At 42.8% G+C, this 19,417-nt stretch overlaps 1 protein-coding gene across 1 annotated transcript in view; it reads right to left on the reverse strand.

The window, feature by feature from the left end:
* The window catches only part of SYNPR (synaptoporin), a 304,609-nt gene extending 287,097 nt beyond the window's left edge, over positions 1-17,512 (reverse strand). The window contains exons 1-2 of the mRNA XM_065885407.1: positions 17,495-17,512; positions 17,314-17,379 (exon numbers count right to left, since the gene is read on the reverse strand). Of these exons, the coding sequence (XP_065741479.1) occupies positions 17,314-17,379; positions 17,495-17,512 (84 nt within the window). The remainder of the gene's footprint in view (positions 1-17,313; positions 17,380-17,494) is intronic.
* Between the last annotated feature and the right edge of the window lie 1,905 nt (positions 17,513-19,417).

Below are 19,417 nucleotides of genomic sequence, written 5' to 3' on the forward strand. Positions count from 1 at the left end.
AAGCTTGGAAAATTTAGGCAGGGTCTGATAAATTTCTAGAAGTTGGCTTGAAAAACTCCCTGCCACCAACTGTATGATGTGTGTTGAAAAATAAATGTAAAATTGAATGTTTTAAAGAACAGAGCCAGTCCCTATTAAGTTTTTTGCTGAAGTTTAGCACATCACCCTTGCAAAACAGATAGATGGTCTGATTCTCTGCACACGGGCTGTCCAATATGGTAAACACTAGCTATTTAAATTTAAATTAGTTATAAATAAACTGAATTAAAAATTTGGTTGCTCAGTTTCAAGTGATCCATAGCCACACATGGCTAGTGACTGCTACATTGGACAGTGAAGAACAGAACATTTCCATTATTGCAGAATGTTCTATTGGACAGTCTACTCTAGATAAATATACAGAATTCTCCCCCATTATTCACGGATTCCTTAAACTATAAACAAACTGCACATCTTATGAACAGAATTCTTTGAGATTACAGTGATTGAGAAATTCAGTTCTTCTCAATGCACTGTCTGGGACCCAGGGCTGTTATTACTAACCTATCCTACATTGCTACTAGGAGCCATGGCTTCCATTCCCATTATGGTTTTGGTCCAAGACACAGACCTTATATTTTTATGCTTCCTAGATATTTAGTGAAAATAAATTTTTATTTTATCTGACAAAAGGCAAAAGGGATCCTTGAAGTCACTAATTCCATCATTTCAAAAACCAAGCTAGGGTTAATTTCTGAACACCAAAGTTCCCATTCATCCATCAGTCAAATGGTTCCTGAGAACTTTCTGTGCAAGAGGAACTGGGCCAGGTCCTTGGGGGCACAGAGACAAAGCGTCCAGGTGCCAGGATTCTGGGGTTCAGTGGGAACAAGCTGGAGACTGTGGGCTACATCCAGAAGTCAGCCATGCTTTGTGTATTCTGCAAAGTATGGGCCTCCTGGTGTTTGAAAAATAGAAGACAGTTCCAACATTAAGACCTCCCAAGGAGGGGCTTCCCTGGTAGCACGCCTGCCAACGCAGGGGACATGGGTTTGAGCCCTGGGTCCAGGAAGATCCCACATGCCACCGAGCAACTAAGCCCGTGCACCACAACTACTGAGCCTGTGCTCTAGAGCCCATGCGCCACAACTACTGAAGCCCGCGCTCCACAACAAGAGAAGCCACCACATTGAGAAGCCCATGCACTGCGAAGAGTAGCCCCTGCTCACCACAACTAGAGAAAGCCCGCCAGCAGCAGCAAAGACCCAGCACAGCCAAAAATAAATAAATAAAATAAATAAATTTAAAAAAACCAAAAAATCTCCCAAGGATAGCACCAGAATTCTTATTGCCGTTTCCTTAAGAAAAGTGGAAATTTCTAGACACTTTAGGCCTATGCTCTTGCTCAGCAACAGCTGGCTAGAGTGGAAGCAGCTGCATCTATAGGCAGAAATGCCATCACCTCTGGTCAGCAGTGTTGCCCCTTACGGCAGCCTGCTTCCTGCTTCCTCACACATTAGCTGCCTGGCCCCCAGCAAACCTGGTTTGCATTCTGGCCCCCAAAATTTACCAGCCAGATGGCCATGGGCATGTTCCCCAGGTTCTTCCAAGGCAGGCTAACCAGTATGGGAGAGGAAACTGAGTGTCGCCCCAAACAAGGCAATAAAACAGAAAGTTTACAAGCTCAAGGATCTTTGCATTTTTACAAGCAGATGGGGGTCAGTTAAGGGGTGGCTGAGACCTTACTGACAAACTGAAAAGGCAGGGAGCAACCAGTCCCTGGCTCTTTTTGAGTATTTTCCATCCTTTGCCTAGGCCACTGTGGTACTGATTTCTACAAATCAGAATTGCTTTTACAATTCAAAGCAAATAAAAACCATGCTTTCTTTCATTTATTGTTTTATCAAGTGAATTCATTAGACATGCTTTTTTATTTTTACATCTTTATTGGAGTATAATTGTTTTACAATGGTGTGTTAGTTTCTGCTTTATAACAAAGTGAATCAGTTATACATATACATATGTTCCCATATCTCTTCCCTCTTGCGTCTCCCTCCCTCCCACCCTCCCTATCCCACCCCTCTAGGTCGTCACAAAGCACCGAGCTGATCCCCCTGTGCTATGTGGCTGCTTCCCACTAGTTGTCTATTTTACGTTTGGTAGTGTATATATGTCCATGCCACTCTTTCGCTTTTAGACATGCTTTTTTTTAAAAAAGTACTTGCCTTTGAACTGCAAAGCTGCAAAGAGAACTCAAGAATTTTGCTCTGCCGGCCCACAAGAGAATTCCCCACCTAACTGAGACAAATAAGTAGGTTCAGTCAAACCACCACCTTGGTGGATTTTGCCCTGACAGGTACCATCGGTCTGGCTAAACGGTTGGGACTGTCCCTCAGTTGGGTTCACTGAGGGCTACAGACAGCAGCCCTGTTGGCTGGGATGGTTCTTCCCATAGGGATCTGGTCTCTGGGAGAGAATGGGAACTCTTCTTCCTCTACAACTGCTAGGTGAAGCACACAGTATCCTTCTGAAGTACTGAAGACCTGGGTTCAAATCTCAGCTCTTTTGTTATCAACTACACACACTTAAACCATACACAACTAAACTTGTTTTTCTAATCTTCAGGTTTCTTGCCTAAAGAAGGGGAAATAATGATGTATGCCTTGTAATAGAGTCGCTAGAATTAAATGGCATACTTGTTGAAAGCATTTTGCACAGGGCCTGGAGCTCAGTAAGTATACAGTGAATGTTAACAACTGTTATTTTAATTCAGAGAGCCCAAGGTGGCCCAAAATAGCCCTGCGTGAGGCAGAGGCAGAGTGCAACCATAATGTTATCATTGTTAATAGCAAGTGTGGTCAGGAATGTGATCCCAGAGAGAGAGGAAATGCCCTTGGCATCAGGCAGCTGCTGAATTCATTTTATTTTATTGAAAGGGCATTCTACAGTCATGAGCCAGATACACCCCACGATTCCTCAGATGATGCAATAGAACCCCATCCACTCTGCCTTTCCCTCAAAAGAGTTATTAAAGTTCCAAGTGCCTCAAACCCGAAGAAGGTATGTATAAATCTGTATGCCTAAGTCACTACATACCTATGCGTGAGCTTCACATTTCAGAAAGGTACTGAGTACGGACCAACACTTATGAGTATCATTTAAGGTAAAATAAGTTACTGATGATAAATAAGTTTCATATTAAAAATATAAATAAATGCAAATTGGATGATAAATTTAGATTATAAAATTATATTATTAAAGATTCATAACACAGAAGTTAACTTTGGTATGCTAAATATTACATAAATCTATTCTTATATAATGATCCAGAGAAAGGAAGGCTCAGTATTTGCCTCTCTATCCAAGTCAGAGTACAGCAATCTAAGTAATTTCCAAATGGTGGAGTAGTACAATGACCAAGAAAGATTAAGGCAGCAGCTTAAAAGCCCACGTGAACAGCATCATGAATTTGGCAGCCTCAGCTACTGCTTTACAAATCCATTCTGTCCATTAAAATGTTTCCAAATGAAAATGAGAAGATAAACAATCTTATAAAAAAATGTGCAATCTCACTGCAAATTAAAGAAGTACAAATTTAATCAAGATTACATTTCCGTCTATGAAATCAGGAAACCTTTTAACTGGTAATGCCCACAGTGGAAGCACCTCATTGGAGGGCAATCTGGCATTTGTTTCAAATACCTTAAAAATGCATAACCTTTTGAACAAGAAATTCTACATGTGGAAACTAAGTAAATAATAACAGAGGTACAGTAAACATTTATCTTTAAGAAGGGATTGTTTGCAGGTTTTAAAAATAATATCCATTTAAAAACTATTAAAAGTAGAGACTAGTTAAATAATTTCTAGTATAGGCATACAGTGTAATAATACACAGCCATTAAATTTGTGAAGAAAGATATTTTATCTAGTGGCAAAGCAGATGACAAAGTAGTGTCTATTCTAAGAACCCATCTGTTATGGGTTGAAGTGTGTCCTTCCAAGATTCATATGTTGAAATCCTTACTTTTAGTACCTAAGAATGTGACCTTATTTGGGAATAGGGTCATTGCAGATGTAATTAGTGAAGATGAAGTCACACCGGCATTGGGTGGGCCCTAATCCAATATGACTTGTGTTATATAAAGAGGGAAATGTGGACACAGATACACACACAGGGAGAACACCATGTGAAGACAAAGGCAGAAATTCAGGCAATACATCATCTACAAGTTAAGGAACACCAAAGATTGACAGCAAACCACCAGAAACTAGGAGAAAGGTAAAGAACAGTTTCTCCCATGTGGTCTTCAGAAGGAACCAACTCTACCCACACCTTGATCTCCGATCTCTGGTCTCCAGAACTATGAGACAATAAATTTCTGTTGTTAAAGCCACCCAGTTTGTGGTACTATGTTACGGTAGCCCTAGCAATCTAACGCATCATTTTTTTTTCAGGGAAAAAAGGTACATCAACATGTCTGAAAGAATATTTTTCCAAATATTGACCTGAGTTGTCTCTCAGTAGAAGGACATTGAGTAATTTTGCTTTACTAACTTTTGCTTATAGTTTTGTGATTTTAAATTACTAAACAAATAACTTATGCATAAAAATGGCTGTAAATAGCGAGTCAAAAGAAATCCACCCCCCGATACTCATATACGTAGTATGTTTAGATCACAGCAGCATGGGAGAGGCAGGAGGTCAAACATACGTGGCTTGAAATCCTGCCTTGGTCATCTATCAGCTCAGTAGCTTTGGGCAAGTGGACCTTATGAGGTCAATGTAAGAGTTGAATGAAATTGTATATATAATGTACATAGCACTGATTTAGGACAGCCTGGCACATAACAAGAGTGCGTTTATTTACAGCCATTTAGTGAACTCCCACTGTTTATGGGGGCTTTTTCTTTAAAATAAAAAAGTATGTTATTCCTTTCAGAAAAGCAAATTCATGGTCATCTAGCCAAAGCCTGCAGACAGCCTGGGGCTCCAATGTGTCTGGGACACTGATCTAGGACTTGATGATCTACTCTAATCATTCTCCTTGACGACCACACCTGCCAGATCATACCGTCCCATTTGAATTCATTTAGCTTAGGTACCTGCTCTTTATGGCCTTTAGTACAAAGAATGCGTGTGTGTGCATGTGTGTGTATATGAAGGGGAGAGAGAGAGAGAGAGAGAGAGACAGAGAGACAGAGAGACAGAGAGAACATGAGAACACCAAGGAACACCTAGAGAAACAAAGACTTGTGAAATTTTCCAGAATTTCACAAATTCTTTAGAAATTTACATTGGCAGTAAAACACATTCTGAGGGAAAGAAGGAAAGGAAATAAAAATGTACTGAGTGCTTGCTATAAGCCATCACTCTTTGCAAGTGTCATCTCATTTAACCAACACAATAATTCTTCCTCCTAATTATTATTATTTCTACTCTTATATATATGAAAGGCCCAAAGGGGTTAAGTAAGGTGCCCAAGGTTACCTAGCTTGTCAGTGGTGGAGCTGACAGTCAAACCCAGTCATTCTTTCTGTTACCAAATGAGGGAAATGTAATGAATAAAGCCAGGCATTAAAAAGAAAACAAAAAGGGCCACCAATTTAAAATAGTAATAAAAAGTATAAACAATATATATACTTCAAATTTATCATTCTTGCTAATAAGCATAGTCTTTGCCCCAGAAAGACTATACTTTTCCCTCTAAACTCTAGGTTAGAGTTTAATGCCACAAACAATTTCATATATATTCTTTGTTTTTTTAACCAATGAAGCACGTCATCTAAAATAGATTTCATATACATATATTCATGTTTTGCTTTCAGTTCCTTCATAAATAGAATCTGTGATGCGATTCTGATGACAAAAGTTCTTCTACACAGTCTAGTCAATGATTATGAAACATGAACATATGCCTTCTCCCTTTCCTCAGATAACTGCAACTGTAGATGAAAAGTAAAAGTAACACATCAGGCATTGCTCCTATAGTAAAGAGTCCCCAGACACCTGAGCTTTAGTTTTCGAGATCTGGGAACATTCAATATTTATTGAGCCCTCTTATGGGAACTTCCATACCTGTTGGCTCAGCTTATTTCACAAGTCTGTGTTCTAGATTTTATCCTCATTTTACAGTTCAAGAAGTTGAGAGTCAGGGACAGAAAGGCAGTCTCATGGTAGACGAGATGGATGCGTGAGCACTTCCTGTTAAAGCCATAGGGGGTATGTCTTCTTATTTGGCACACAAATCCTTCAAAGTAACAAATCCAAAGGATGGCAGCTCACACACACACATACGCATACACGTACATACACACACACACACACACACACACACACACACACACACACACACACACACACACACAATGGGCAGACAATTCACTTGCTCTTCCTGCATCCATGATGGAATCTGTTTGACTCAAGTAATTTATCAGGCATCCAAAGAGAATTTAAGTGTCCATCATCTTGCTAAATATCTGGATTCTTTCTGACTTCTACAAAACTCTTTATAGGCATGTTTCAACAACACATTCCTAAACCTGAATTTCTTTATGCAATGGATCAGTGAATAAAGATTTTGTTAGAAAAGATACACAGATCACTAAAATTTTCTCAGGGGTTAGGAGTATTTTTGAGAAGGAAAAAGGTCCCTGAGAAGGTCTGGACATCCTTAGTCTTTATGGGGATGAGCATTTATACTTTTCCTTGTGCTCTGACAACATGAGATAGCAGAAAGGGACCTGAATGAGGAATAAGAAGACATGACTTTAAGAAGCAATTATATATATTGACCTGGCTGTTTTCATTGGGGAAATCATTTAACTTCAAGATTCAGAGGTAATGAGTGATCACTACTAATGGGTGGTGATATGGAAAAATGATTAAGATCAAGGGGCCTGGCATCTAGATGCCTGGGTTCAAGTCCTAGCTCTCTCACATGCTCGCTATATGATTTTAAGCAAGTTGTTTGCCCTCTCTAGGCCTCAGTTCCTTCACATATAAAAAGACTTATTATTTGGTCCTTCAAAAGTAAAGTGAGATCAAGTGAAATAACACATGCAGGGCACTTAGTTTAAGTCCTTGTCTCTATGTATTAGTGTTACTACTATTTGTGTATATTTTATGATTGTCTCACAATGAAGAGAGAATAGAAATAAAAAACAATATGATGATAATATATTGACCAAACTTTATGTTTATACTCTCCTGAAAAATTTTGGAATGCTTAATTTTATTTACAGATAACATATCATTGTCTTTAACAACCTCTTCCTTAGTTACAGTTAGGGAGCCTCAATATAAACCAGATGCTCTGCTGGGGGTTTTATAAACACTGTCTTACTGAACCCTCACAGTTACCCAAAGATGTGACTTTCATGACCTTCATTTGACGGCCTCGGACCTGAGAACAAGCACAATCACGTAATCTGCTCAGCGTCCCATGGCTGGAGAGAAGAGCCAGGCTTCCAGCAAAAAGCTCATTCCAAAGTCCAGGCTCCTTCAAGCCCCATGTTACCTTCCAGGTTTTTCATAGGATTCTTGCTTGTCAACCAATTCCTCCCCCATACCCTCCTGAAACAAACAGGACCCATCACACCAGGCAAGCCAATGACTCTTCCATGAGTAAGCATTCAGGATAAAAAATTTTATTTGCATAGGGATATTAAATTAACCCCCCCATCCATTCATGTTTTTCTACCACGTTAATAAACACAAGCAGATAACTGAGGTACTCATTCATGTAGTCTTCTAATGTTAAGGGCCAGTGTTGAATTAACCTACCAATTTATGAAGAAAGATGAAGTATGTGTGATTTGGGGTTATACGTTTTCCTTCACGAATAGGCTATCTCATGACTAGGGAAAAACCCCGTCGTTATTCTCAGAAAGAGGCTTTTCAACTGATGAACAAGCGGCACCAGCTGGCAGAGCCCACGTGTTGAAAGGGCAAAGGCACAGCCCTTCCAGATCACATTATCAGTGTGGATCCCCCCAATGGTCCCTCGTCAGAGCGAATTCCAGGAAGCCTGCTCCCCAAATCTCAAAGAGGCAATGTCTTCTCCTTAAGAAAATTACCAGTTCCGCCTTCTTCGTCCACAAGACACATACACCTCTCCCTGTGCCTAAAGTGCCCAGGACTTAAAGAACAGTCTAGGAGACATGTTTTGAATCTCATGACACTTTGTATTCAGGCCACAAGTGACAGGGACTTGCAGTGAACCTCTGGCCCAGGGCAGCCAATCCACAGCCTGATATGGCCTGGGGCCGACGGTTGTGTCCCCTGAACAAATTATCCACTGAGCCAATTGTATTCCTTCTCTTAGGACGTGAGATGAGAATCACAGAAAGAATGAGCTCAACGAGCAGGAGAAAGGGAACACATCAAGAAGGCAGTGGGATGGCGGCCAAGGCACGATACCGGCAACACTCTTGCTAAGGCGTTGCCTTGAACCCAAGACCTGCAGCCTGCGCCTGTGCCACTCCTCGTGTGATTATTTCTCCTAAGAGTTTTCTCCTTCCGCGCTGTGCAGTGGGCATGCCTGCAGCTGCCCTCTTTCCTTGACAGTTGAGTCAGGAGTTATTCTCCTCCACAACCAAGACTGACAGCTAAACCTTTGTTTCTATGGGAGTCCCTACAATTCCTCTTCACAATGGAGATCATGAAAGGTACTTGACACTCCACCCAATGTGTTCTCAAGGATTCATTTATTCATTCTCTATTCTCTGTCCTCCCTCCTTTTTTCCCTCACTTTCTTCAATCAATACTTACTAAGCACCGACTGCCTGGATGTTTTAGGTATTTTACTGAAGTACAGTTGATCTATAGTGTTGTGTTAATTTCTGCTGTACAGCAAAGTGATTCAGTTATACATACATATATATATATACACACATATATATACATTCTTTTATTTATTTATTTATTTTTTTGCGGTACGTGGGCCTCTCACTGCTGCGGCCTCTCCTGTTGCAGAGCACAGGCTCCGGACACGCAGGCCCAGCGGCCATGGCGCACGGGCCCAGCCGCCCTGCGGCATATGGGATCCTCCCAGACTGGGGCACGAACCCGTGTCCCCTGCATTGGCAGGCGGACTCTCAACCACTGCGCCACCAGGGAAGCCCTATACATTCTTTTTTATATTCTTTTCCATTATGGTTTATCTCAGGATATTGAATATTGTCAATTGCCTGGTTCCTATGTTCAATTGCCTGGGTGTTTTGGTGGGACTTATGAATGCCCCTGGAGGTGTTCCTACCATGTGTCAAGCACTGTGTTAGATACTTAGAATGTACTGATGAACAAGACAAACAAGATCCTTGTTTTCACAGAGCCTTTAGTCTGGTTGAGGCGCTAAAATGTAAAAAAAAAAGTCACTAAGCAGTGTGCTCTGGGAGCCATCAGGAGACTGACTTCATCTGGAGGGACCTCCCTACTCAGAGAGGCCCTCCCAAAATAAGTGATGTTGGACTTCCCTGGTGGCGCAGTGGTTAAGAATCCACCTGCCGGGCTTCCCTGGTGGCGCAGTGGTTGAGAGTCCGCCTGCTGATGCAGTGGACGCGGGTTCGTGCCCCGGTCCGGGAAGAACCCACATGCCACGGAGCAGCTGGGCCCGTGAGCCATGGCCGCTGAGCCTGCGCATCCGGAGCCTGTGCTCCACAACGGGAGAGGCCACAACAGTGAGAGGCCCAAGTACCGCAAAAAAAAAAAAAAAAAAAAAAAAAAAAAGAATCCACCTGCCAATGCAGGGGGCATGGGTTCGATCCCTGGTCCGGGAAGATCCCACATGCCACCGAGCAACTAAGCCCATGTGCCACAACTACTAAGCCTGCGCTCTAGAGCCCGTGAGCCACAACTACTGAAGCCCACGCACCTAGGGCCCGTACTCCTCAGCAAGAGAAGCCACCGCAGTGAGAAGCCCTCACACCGCAATGAAGAGTAGTCCCCGCTCACCGCAACTAGAGAAAGCCCATGTGCAACAAAGACCCAACGCAGCCAAAAATAAATAAATTTAAAAAAAAAAGAAGTCCAAAAGAAGTGATGTCTAAATTGACACCTGAAAAGAGAAGAGGAATTTGCCAGCCAAAGGGGGGTTGGTGAAAAGAGAGAGTGAAAAGAGAGTGTTCTAAGCACAGGAAGGGGCATGTGCAAAAGTCCATCAGCCCAGCAAGAGACCATCACCAGGCCCCCGAAATATCTAATAAAGGTGAAATGTGTACAGAGCAAGAAACAGGCTTTTAGTATGAGAGTGAAAAGGGTTGAGGGTGGATTTCCTCCAAGTTTTGATGATGCATCAGTTTCAACAGACAGCAACATTCTCTCTTGCAGGTTCCAAAGAGATCAAAAAGACTAGGGCAAAAGCTAGAGGATGGAGAGTGGTTGAGAAGGGCTCAGCCCTGCAGGGAGCAGAGATACTTCACACCCCAGTCTTCACCAATTATCCCATGATATCCAGAGTCTCCTAGATTGGAGAAAATTGCCTCTTATCATCACCATCATCATGATCACAACTATCTTTTACTTTTGGAGGACATTTAGTAGTTTACAAAGTGTTTTACTTGCTTGTTCTTACTTAAAATTTCCAAAACTATGAGAAGGTAGGCAAGGGGTGTTGTTCCCAAAATTCAGTGAGGAAGTGAGGTTCTCACAGGATGGCTAAGCTAATAGAATGAACAAGAATAATTACAAATACAGCCAAGGTCAAAGACATGCCTGCAGAAGGAGAAGACTCAAAGGAAAGTCATTGTTTTGTAGATGTATTCCTTAGAGGCTTTTTATTATTTTTTTATATTAACATAAAACTATTTTTCTTACTTTAATCAGGAAGAAATGTGAATCCTCTGGGGAACAGAGAACTAAGGGTGATGTTTCTACTTGAGCATGAGAGCAGGGTTCTTCTCCTATTTTTATCTGGGTGATTCCCAAGAGCCAGGTGTACCTGGGTATTAGGGTGTGGTTAGTAAGTGCCTTATAGTGGTTGATGCTATAAGAACCTTTGTCTACACCCTGGAGAATTCAATTGGATACATGTAACTCTTTCAAGAAAAAGCAATGTCTATGGATTATGATTTCAGAAATATCAGGAAAACTGTCTCCCCACACCTCAGCAAAAAAATTCCTTAGAACTAAGGTCCTGCAATTTTTCTTTTCCTTTAGGTCCAACACTGGCCTCTCTGGAATGTTCCTTGAATGCAATTATTCCAAGGAGCAATTCCCTAGAGAGTCACACATGCTATGGTAAAAAAAATCCCTGGCAGCAAGGTATAAGTGGTGAGGGGCTCAAAAGAGGCACACACATAACTGTGAATATAGATTTTCTACGTGAGAACTTTGCCAAGGCTCTAACTTGCAAGAAGTTGCCATAATGTTATAAATTACTCTCCGGTAGATTTCTACTTCTTCCTTTTTCATCATTCCCAGAATCACTCAAATTGTTATCATCATTATCACCATCATCATCATCGTGTCATCATCATCACCTTCACAATCATTTGCTGAGTACTTTTTAGAGCCCAGGCACAATGCAAGGTGGTTTATGTGAATTAAGTCATTTATAGCAATCCTTTGAAGTAGCAACTATTGATGTTATCAGTCCCATTTTACAGATGAGAAAAAAATGATACCTAATAAAGTTAAATAACTTGCCCAAGGTCACCAAGCTAGTGGAAGAATAAAATCGGGATTCAAATCCATACGCAGTATTTTAATCTTTTTTTCTGTATTCGTGGCGCAAAATACCAATGTCTTAATGAAACTCAGAAAAGCATGAAGGGACAAATCCATTAGCCCACTGGGGAGCTGCTCTTTTATGAAAAATGTATTTATTGATTCATATTTCATTTATACATGATTTTTGTCACTTGAGAAGCTAGAAGTTATAATTAAATCCAAATTAATGTAGCTTTGAAATTACATCCCACCCTCAATGGCAGATTGCTGCTCATAATTTAAACAAGTTGTATGTTAGAATTCCTGTGTTATTTATGCTTAGAAAAGAAGAGTTGTCTGACTCATGCACAGGTATTTTTAAGAAAATAGAAAAAAAAGACCAATAAAATAAGGTTAAATTATTGGCTTTATAATCAAAATATTTTTCTATGTATTTTAAATGAAAAGATACTGATTTTTAATTAGAACCTACTCTACCTTGGTTAATTAATAACCAACAGAAAATAAAACAATATCAAAGACAATTGAAGTCCCTTGAGTTAGTCTCTAAATATAAACACTCCTTGGCATTTTCAGAAAACGCCTGAAACACATATCAGAGTGGGTGAGATAAACACCAAAATCGGAGAGCACCTGCCTTTTAACGTTTCTGAGGATTAGGGATAAGTTACAGCAGGTGCCTGTCGCACTGAAGGAAGCAGTAGAGTGTAGCATTTAAGAGAACATTGGAGTGAGAATGTCAAATCTTGGCTTTGCCATTTCCTACAATTTTGTCCCTGATGAGTTATAAACATCCCCTGAATCCCGTGGTGAAATGGGAATGTGAGCCATACAGATTCAATATGATGATGTATGGAAAGCACCGGAATATAGTGCCTCATATGAAGCCTGCATGACAGAGGTAGCTACTGTTACTTCTCTCCTTAAGAGTTTAAAATGATAACTATATTATATTATATTATATCAAACATGCTTACTGTGTTATTATCAATAACATGATCAGAAATACTATTCATATCAAGCAAGCAGTATGACGTTTGAAAAACATAGATCAGAATTCAGATTCAGGAATGAAGATTAGAGAAGCGGGTGCCTCCATTTAAATCAAGGCGCTCTATGCCTCGTACATCAGACATGCTGCATCTCTGGATAAGCTGGCCTCCTTTGGAAAGGCAGAAAGGAAAGGCAGAATGGAAATATGGAGTCCAGGGGTTGTAGCAGAAATGGTAGCAAAATGGGGGATGGAGGTCAGAGAATAAGAATTAGAGGAATCAAGCAAGTTGCCCCAGCAGTTAATTTTAGAGGGACGGAGTCTGGACCTGCCAGCCAAGCAAATATCATTTGCGGGAGCTGAAGTCCCTGTGATGCCCTTACATGTGCACCAATTCAAGTCCTGGACAATTTGGAACCGTTGGGGTCCCTACATTCCATTACACATAAATCCACAGGTTCAAATGCAGAGCCTCGTAAATAGCAGACAGAAAAAAGAATGTATTAAGAAAAATGTTTTAAAAGGAAAAAAAAAAAGCAGGCCAAAATTCTACTGGCAAAGAATTGAAGTAGCAAAATAAGAATGAACAGTGGAAGGCAGGATTCTACACCAATTTAGTAAGTCTGAGAAATAAGGTAAGTTCAATTAAAAAAATTTTTTTTACCATCTCCAAATGATGGTTTAAGACATTTCTGGACATATTTTATCATCAGGGAATAAACAAAACAGACCACCAGAGTCAGTGCTGTGTCCTGAATTTTGGTTTTGACCCAAAAGAGAGCGGAAAGTCCCCTGACCTCATTTAAGTAGAGATTAAGGATTTGGAAGTTTTGCCTCAAGGTCTTTGAAATTGGCTAAAGCTTTTCCCCTGAAGACTTGACTTTTATATGTTTTTTAAACTTTAAATCTACTGTATACATGAGCCTTTCCTAAGCAAAGAACACATCAATAAAGTGCATTTTCCCCCCAAGGCAATAAATCTCAAAGTGGAGGATGTATTTAGAAGTAATACTGCTTCAAATGGTCAACCCATAGAAGATCATTTAAAATATAAGTTATGTTTTTTTAATTACTCATGCACACAACTGTGGACAAGTGATATGCCTGTGATTCTTCCTGAAGACCACAGCTTTCCTTCACCCTCTTCTCTCCCCACTGAACCTCAAATTATACCCTTTGGGAAAAACATCAGTTTTAACAGTTCAGAGGTATACATCTATGGTTATACAAATTACAAACACACGTACCCACATTCACATACAAAACTGTATTTTCTTTTTTTATTTTTACAAAAATATTGTATGCTACACATTAGTCTGAAATCTGACTGAATACATTTCCCATGTGTTGATTAAAAGGAAAACCGAAAACCACTTTTTTCCATATAACAATTTCATCAAGTACTAAGAATGAAACTCATTTTTCTGCACTTAATAATTTTATCAAACGCAATTACCTATGCTGACTGCCAGTGCAATGCATATTAATTTAACCCATCTTTTTAACAACAGTATAATATTTCACAGCGTGCATGAATCATACATTAACAATTTTCCTATTAATGGACTTACTAATTGTTTCTAGTTCTTTCCTCTACAAAGGATGTTGCAGTAAATAGCCTTGAGCATAGAGCATTACATACACTTTTACTTCTACAGAATAAATACTGAAAAAGAAAAAGGATTGTAGTTCAAAGTCTTTCAAGACTACCAACTTTGAAGCTGCCGTCCCACAGAACAGGAGAAAAAAGGTGTTTTAGTGCTCTCTCATGGTCAATTTACACTTTTTGCTGATCACTACTGTTTACCGAGCACCATGAAAGGCACCTGTGGGGAACACAGAAGCAAGCAGAACAAATTTCCTGCCATCCAAGAGCTAGAACTCTCTCGTCACTCTCTCCCACAGAAAACAAAGACCTCAGAGTGACTCTTCACCCATGGCATGCACAGAAGAGATATTTTCCTTTCTCCATTTTGATAAACTTTCTCAAAGCTTCTATGTCCCTGCTCTCATCTCTTGACCTTAGCTCTTTCAAAAGGTAGTGATCAACTAACTTATCTTACCTTTTAAGGTTTCACTGGTCCCTTATTCAGGTTCTCTCCCACAAATGAGAGGCTAATCGCTGATTTACAAGCAAAATACCTTCTTCCTTAGAGCCTCAGAAGAGAGAGAGGAAACCAACTATACGTAAATCAAAAAAATATTTTAAATGTAATAAGTTCTCTCTCCCTCTCTCTCTCTCTCTCTCACACACACACCAAGAAAAAACTATAAGGCAGTGTGATAAATTCTCATGAATAAATGAATGGATAAGATGTCATGGAAGCCCAAAGAGTGGGGTGAATCATTCAGTTTGGGGTAGAGGAAAGGGGAAGAACCAAATATGAGAGAAATCTTCACTGAGGAGGTAATCTTTTTTTTTTTTTTTTTTTTTTTTTTTGCGGTACGCAAGCATGTGGGATCTTTTTGGACCGGGGCACGAACCCGTGTCCCCTGCATCGGCAGGCGGACTCTCAATCACTGCGCCACCAGGGAAGCCCTGAGGAGGTAATCTTTAAGCTGAGGTTAAAAGACAAACATTTGGGGCTTCCCTGGTGGCGCAGTGGTTGAGAATCTGCCTGCTGATGCAGGGGACACGGGTTCGAGCCCTGGTCTGGGAAGATCCCACATGCCGCGGAGCAACTAGGCCCGTGAGCCACAACTACTGAGCCTGCGCATCTGGAGCCTGTGCTCCTCAACAAGAGAGGCCGCGACAGTGAGAGGCCCGCGCACCGCGATGAAGAGTGGCCCCCACTCGCCGCAATTGGAGAAAGCCCTCGCACAGAAACGAAGACCCAACACAGCCAAAAATAAATAAATAAATTTATAAAAAAAAAAAAAAGACAAACATTTGTTCTCAGCTTGGGCTGTGAGGGCATTCCATATAGTATTAATAAGAATAACAAGAGCCTTAAGGTAAAAAGCGCTTTGGAGTTTGGGGGGGCTCCTTGTATAGCTTAGGATGGTAGTCCTCTAACTTTAATGTGCATAAGAATTATCCGGGGAGCCTGTTTAAAATCCAGATTCCTGGGCACCCACCTTCCCAATATTTTTATTTCATGTCCAGAAATCTGCATGGAAAAAAAAATTCATCCAGGTTTACCACACTCTGAAAGATACTCATAGAGGCTGTGTGTGGGGAGTGACATGAAATAACACTGCAACAGGACCGAAGGGGATACAAACTAATGTTTCAGGTGAGTGACAGTGACTGTGAAACAATAAGAGATTATGTCAGAAATGATGTCAGGCCTTTGAATTTTGTTTTGAGAGACAATGGCTTGACAATGGAGCCTTTACACTGAGCAGAAAAATCACTCTTCCACAGAGAATGTTTGTTGAATGGCTGAATGATCGAATGTGGACAGAACTCTGAGAAAGTCAACTGAAAGCTGCCCAGACTGTGAGTCCTGCTTGCTTTAACCGGTGGCTGTGAGGAAAACAGTTTTAGAATAGCTATCCCCAAACCAATAGTTCAAGCCTTCCAAATGCTGTCCTGATGTTATGTGCGGTTGATATATTCGTGCATTTTTATGCAGGTTTACAAACAAGGCAAATGTGATTACCCTGGAGATCATCCACGTAAGCATGTACCACAGTTTGTGTTGCCAAAGCTGGATACTGGGCCTTGGAGCTAAGATCTGGGAGGACAGAACACGCTCTTACATAACTTCCCAGCTAGTCAGTGACAGGGCCTGTGATTAATGCTACATGACGGGCTCTGAACTTTCTGTTCAGATAGGTTCGCTTGCCTTTCAGAGCTCCTAGCAAGAGAATGTGTGACCCGCAGATTTCACTCTGAATAACCATCATGCAAGCATTGACACTAACATTGCTCTGTGGCCCCCTGGGTAACTGTTTCTGCGCCTCACTCCTCTGCCAACAGATAAGTTGCCCTAGGACTATCAAGTTGTTTGTTAAGGGGACAGAAGAGAAGAGTACTATAACTTCCTAAAGCCCCGTCGCTGAAGCAAGCTCCACAAAGAAGGCTGGGAGGTTCTAGAAGAAATCAGAAAAGCCGTCGAGAGCAGCCAGGGTAGAGAAACTCTGAGATGGGAAGAAGGAGTCCCGCTCTCGACGGCAGTATCTTTCACAGCCTCGAAGCTTCTCTCTCCCTGGAGCTCCGGCTGCTGAGCGCGGATCACAGCGCTTCCAAGCATCCCGGGCGGGGCGGAGAGCTGCCCCAGTGCTCACCAACTTTCCCAGCTTGGCAAAGCCCTCCCCGCTCGCTACTCCGCTCAGCCCCGGTCCCTCCTCTCACGCCCTCACCCCCGCAATAATCCAGGTGAGCAGCCAGAGCCCAGCGGCAGCTCCCCCATCTGTTCCCCTCCCGGTCTCCCCAGGAGGCTTCTTTCCCCAACCCCCGAGCGTGTGCAAGCGCCTCGGTGACATGAGACATAACACCTCGTCTAAGCGCCTGCAAAAACTCCTCCACGTTCCCGCCTCCAAGCCGGGACCCTACATCCTGTCCCCGCCATCCCGGAATGGCACCTGGGGAGTGGGGAGGATTGAAGGTAGCGGCTTTTGCATCCCAGGCTTGGAGCAGAACCGAGCAGACAGCACCGCACCCGACCTCTCCTCACCTACTGGTTCGCCGCCTCGGTCCCCTCCTCGCACACACACCGCTACTCACCAATTCCAGGGCTCGCAGGAAGGCAAGGGGCTCCTTCAGCACCCGGAAGGTGCCTGCCGAGGCCAGCTGTGGACCAAGGAGGCAAGAGAGAGAAAGAGACAGCGTGAGGAAGGGTCTGGGGACGCAGCATCCGGAGCCCGGGGGTCCCGCGGCATCACCCGCGCTGCCCAGTCGGTCCTACCTGGCTCACGGGGTCCATAGCTCGCCTCTCTCGGGCTTCTCACCCAGCGGTGCCTTTGAATATGAAGTTTGAGGGCCACTACCGTCCTCGTCGTCAGAGCCAGAAGCCCCCTTTCGGAAAGAGCCGGAGGAGCTAGGCCGGGGAGAGCTGGGTGCCGGACGCGGGCTCGCGGACGCTGGGTTCTCGAAGCCTGCGCGCGGGTGAGGTGAGCACAGGCGGCGAGAGTGGGAGGGGCGGGCGGGGAGGCGGGGCTGCGGTGGAGGCGGGAGACCAGGATGGCGCTGGAGCCCGCCCAGCGGCCCGGGGGAGGTTGCAATTGGCCAGCTGCGAGGTCCGGAAGGGAGGGCGAGGAGGTGGGCGAGGCCCAACCGCGACCTCGGGAGCGGCCCGCCGCTCGCGCCCGGTTCCCTGAGGCTCCAGGGCAACTCTGGGGCTGTAGGTTTGGGGAAAGCAGGCTGGCACCCTCAGGAAGACGGTCCCCTGCCTGAGGACGGGGTTTCCAGGTAAGAGAGAGAGGCAACCCACACCTTACGTGGGGAGGTGTGTGCGTTCTGGTGACTTCTGAATACCAAAGAAAGACTGCTGACTCGGTCATTCCTCTGAGCCTTCATGGAACGTTCTCCATGTGACCAAGCAGTGCCAGGTGCTGGGATACATCAAGGAACAGGATAAACACTGCCCGTTACCTCAGGGGTAAGCAGAGGGTCAGGCCAGGGGGAAGGGAGCTAGAGGGGGAGAGGGGAAACGAATGAATCATGAAAATATGGGACAGTGTGCCAGGCAGGTAATCCCATGGCTACTGTGTGAGGTCAGGAGAGAATTATAATGCCCATTTTTTAAAGTAGGGAAGAAAAAATAGACTTCGCGAGGCTGAATTAGCCAAGCTAACATAGCTCATGAGGGGCTAAACAGAGATTGGAATTCAAGTTCCTTCAAAACTCATGCTGTTTCTACTGGGATACTTTGCCTAGGATACAACCCTCGAATGAAGCTCCCCCAGTCTGTCATAAATAGGCCTGAGTGCATCCCCACCTCAACGCATACTCTTTCTCCCTTAGTCTGCTAAGCTTGCCAAAACTAGTAAACAACAACAAGACAGTTGAGTTCTTTCTTTGAATCAGAAATTGTGTTAAGGGCTTTATAAACATTACTTCATTAAATATTCACAAAACCCCCATGGGTTAGTAGTAGTGTTATTCTCATTTTGGGGATGACGGAATTGAGGGCCATGGAAGGGGAGTGCAGAGAATGAAGCCAGAGTTGAATTCAAAGTAATCAGAAAAGAAGGAGGAGTTGTCTTCAGCACGCTTAGCCATTCCACCATGTAGTTGATATGTCCCCTTCCTTCTCACTCCCTTTGGACTGGACCCCATGTATGAAGTGGTCTCCCAGCAACACAGACAGCCCATCTGTTTACTAATAAGATTTGCCAAAAAGGTCTGGAGTTGGGGGATGGGGGGAAGAGGAGGAGGGAGAGTAATTAATATTCAGGAGTTGGGGAGAAAGATGCAAATGAATAGTTTAGAGTCTGAGAAGGGGAGGCAGCAGGCCAAAACTGGGTAAGAAAGAGTGTCCAATGTAGATGCCCCCTGCCCGTGGGTTTTGTTGGAGAAAAACTAGAAAGTTAGTGAGTCAGAACTCCAGAGGGCTAGTTGTACCATCTGCAGCCAGCCAGTTTTGTTCCTACTGCTCTTCCTACATGCAGATAGAGTCTAAAACAATTAGAAACAAGTTCTTTCAAAAATAAGCCATTATGCAACTACAAATACTTACTGTGTGTCCTGCAATTTTTGTATATGATTTTGTGTGTGAGGTTATCTAACGTCTTCAAGACCTCATGTTTTTAAAAATCTGTCAGAGGTAGCCAACAACATTAATTTAGCTGGTTGTTATGAGGACTCGATGAGGTTTTGTAGATAACGT

Source organism: Phocoena phocoena, chromosome 10, assembly GCF_963924675.1.
Source record: "Phocoena phocoena chromosome 10, mPhoPho1.1, whole genome shotgun sequence".
Classification (NCBI taxonomy): Eukaryota; Metazoa; Chordata; class Mammalia; order Artiodactyla; family Phocoenidae; genus Phocoena; species Phocoena phocoena.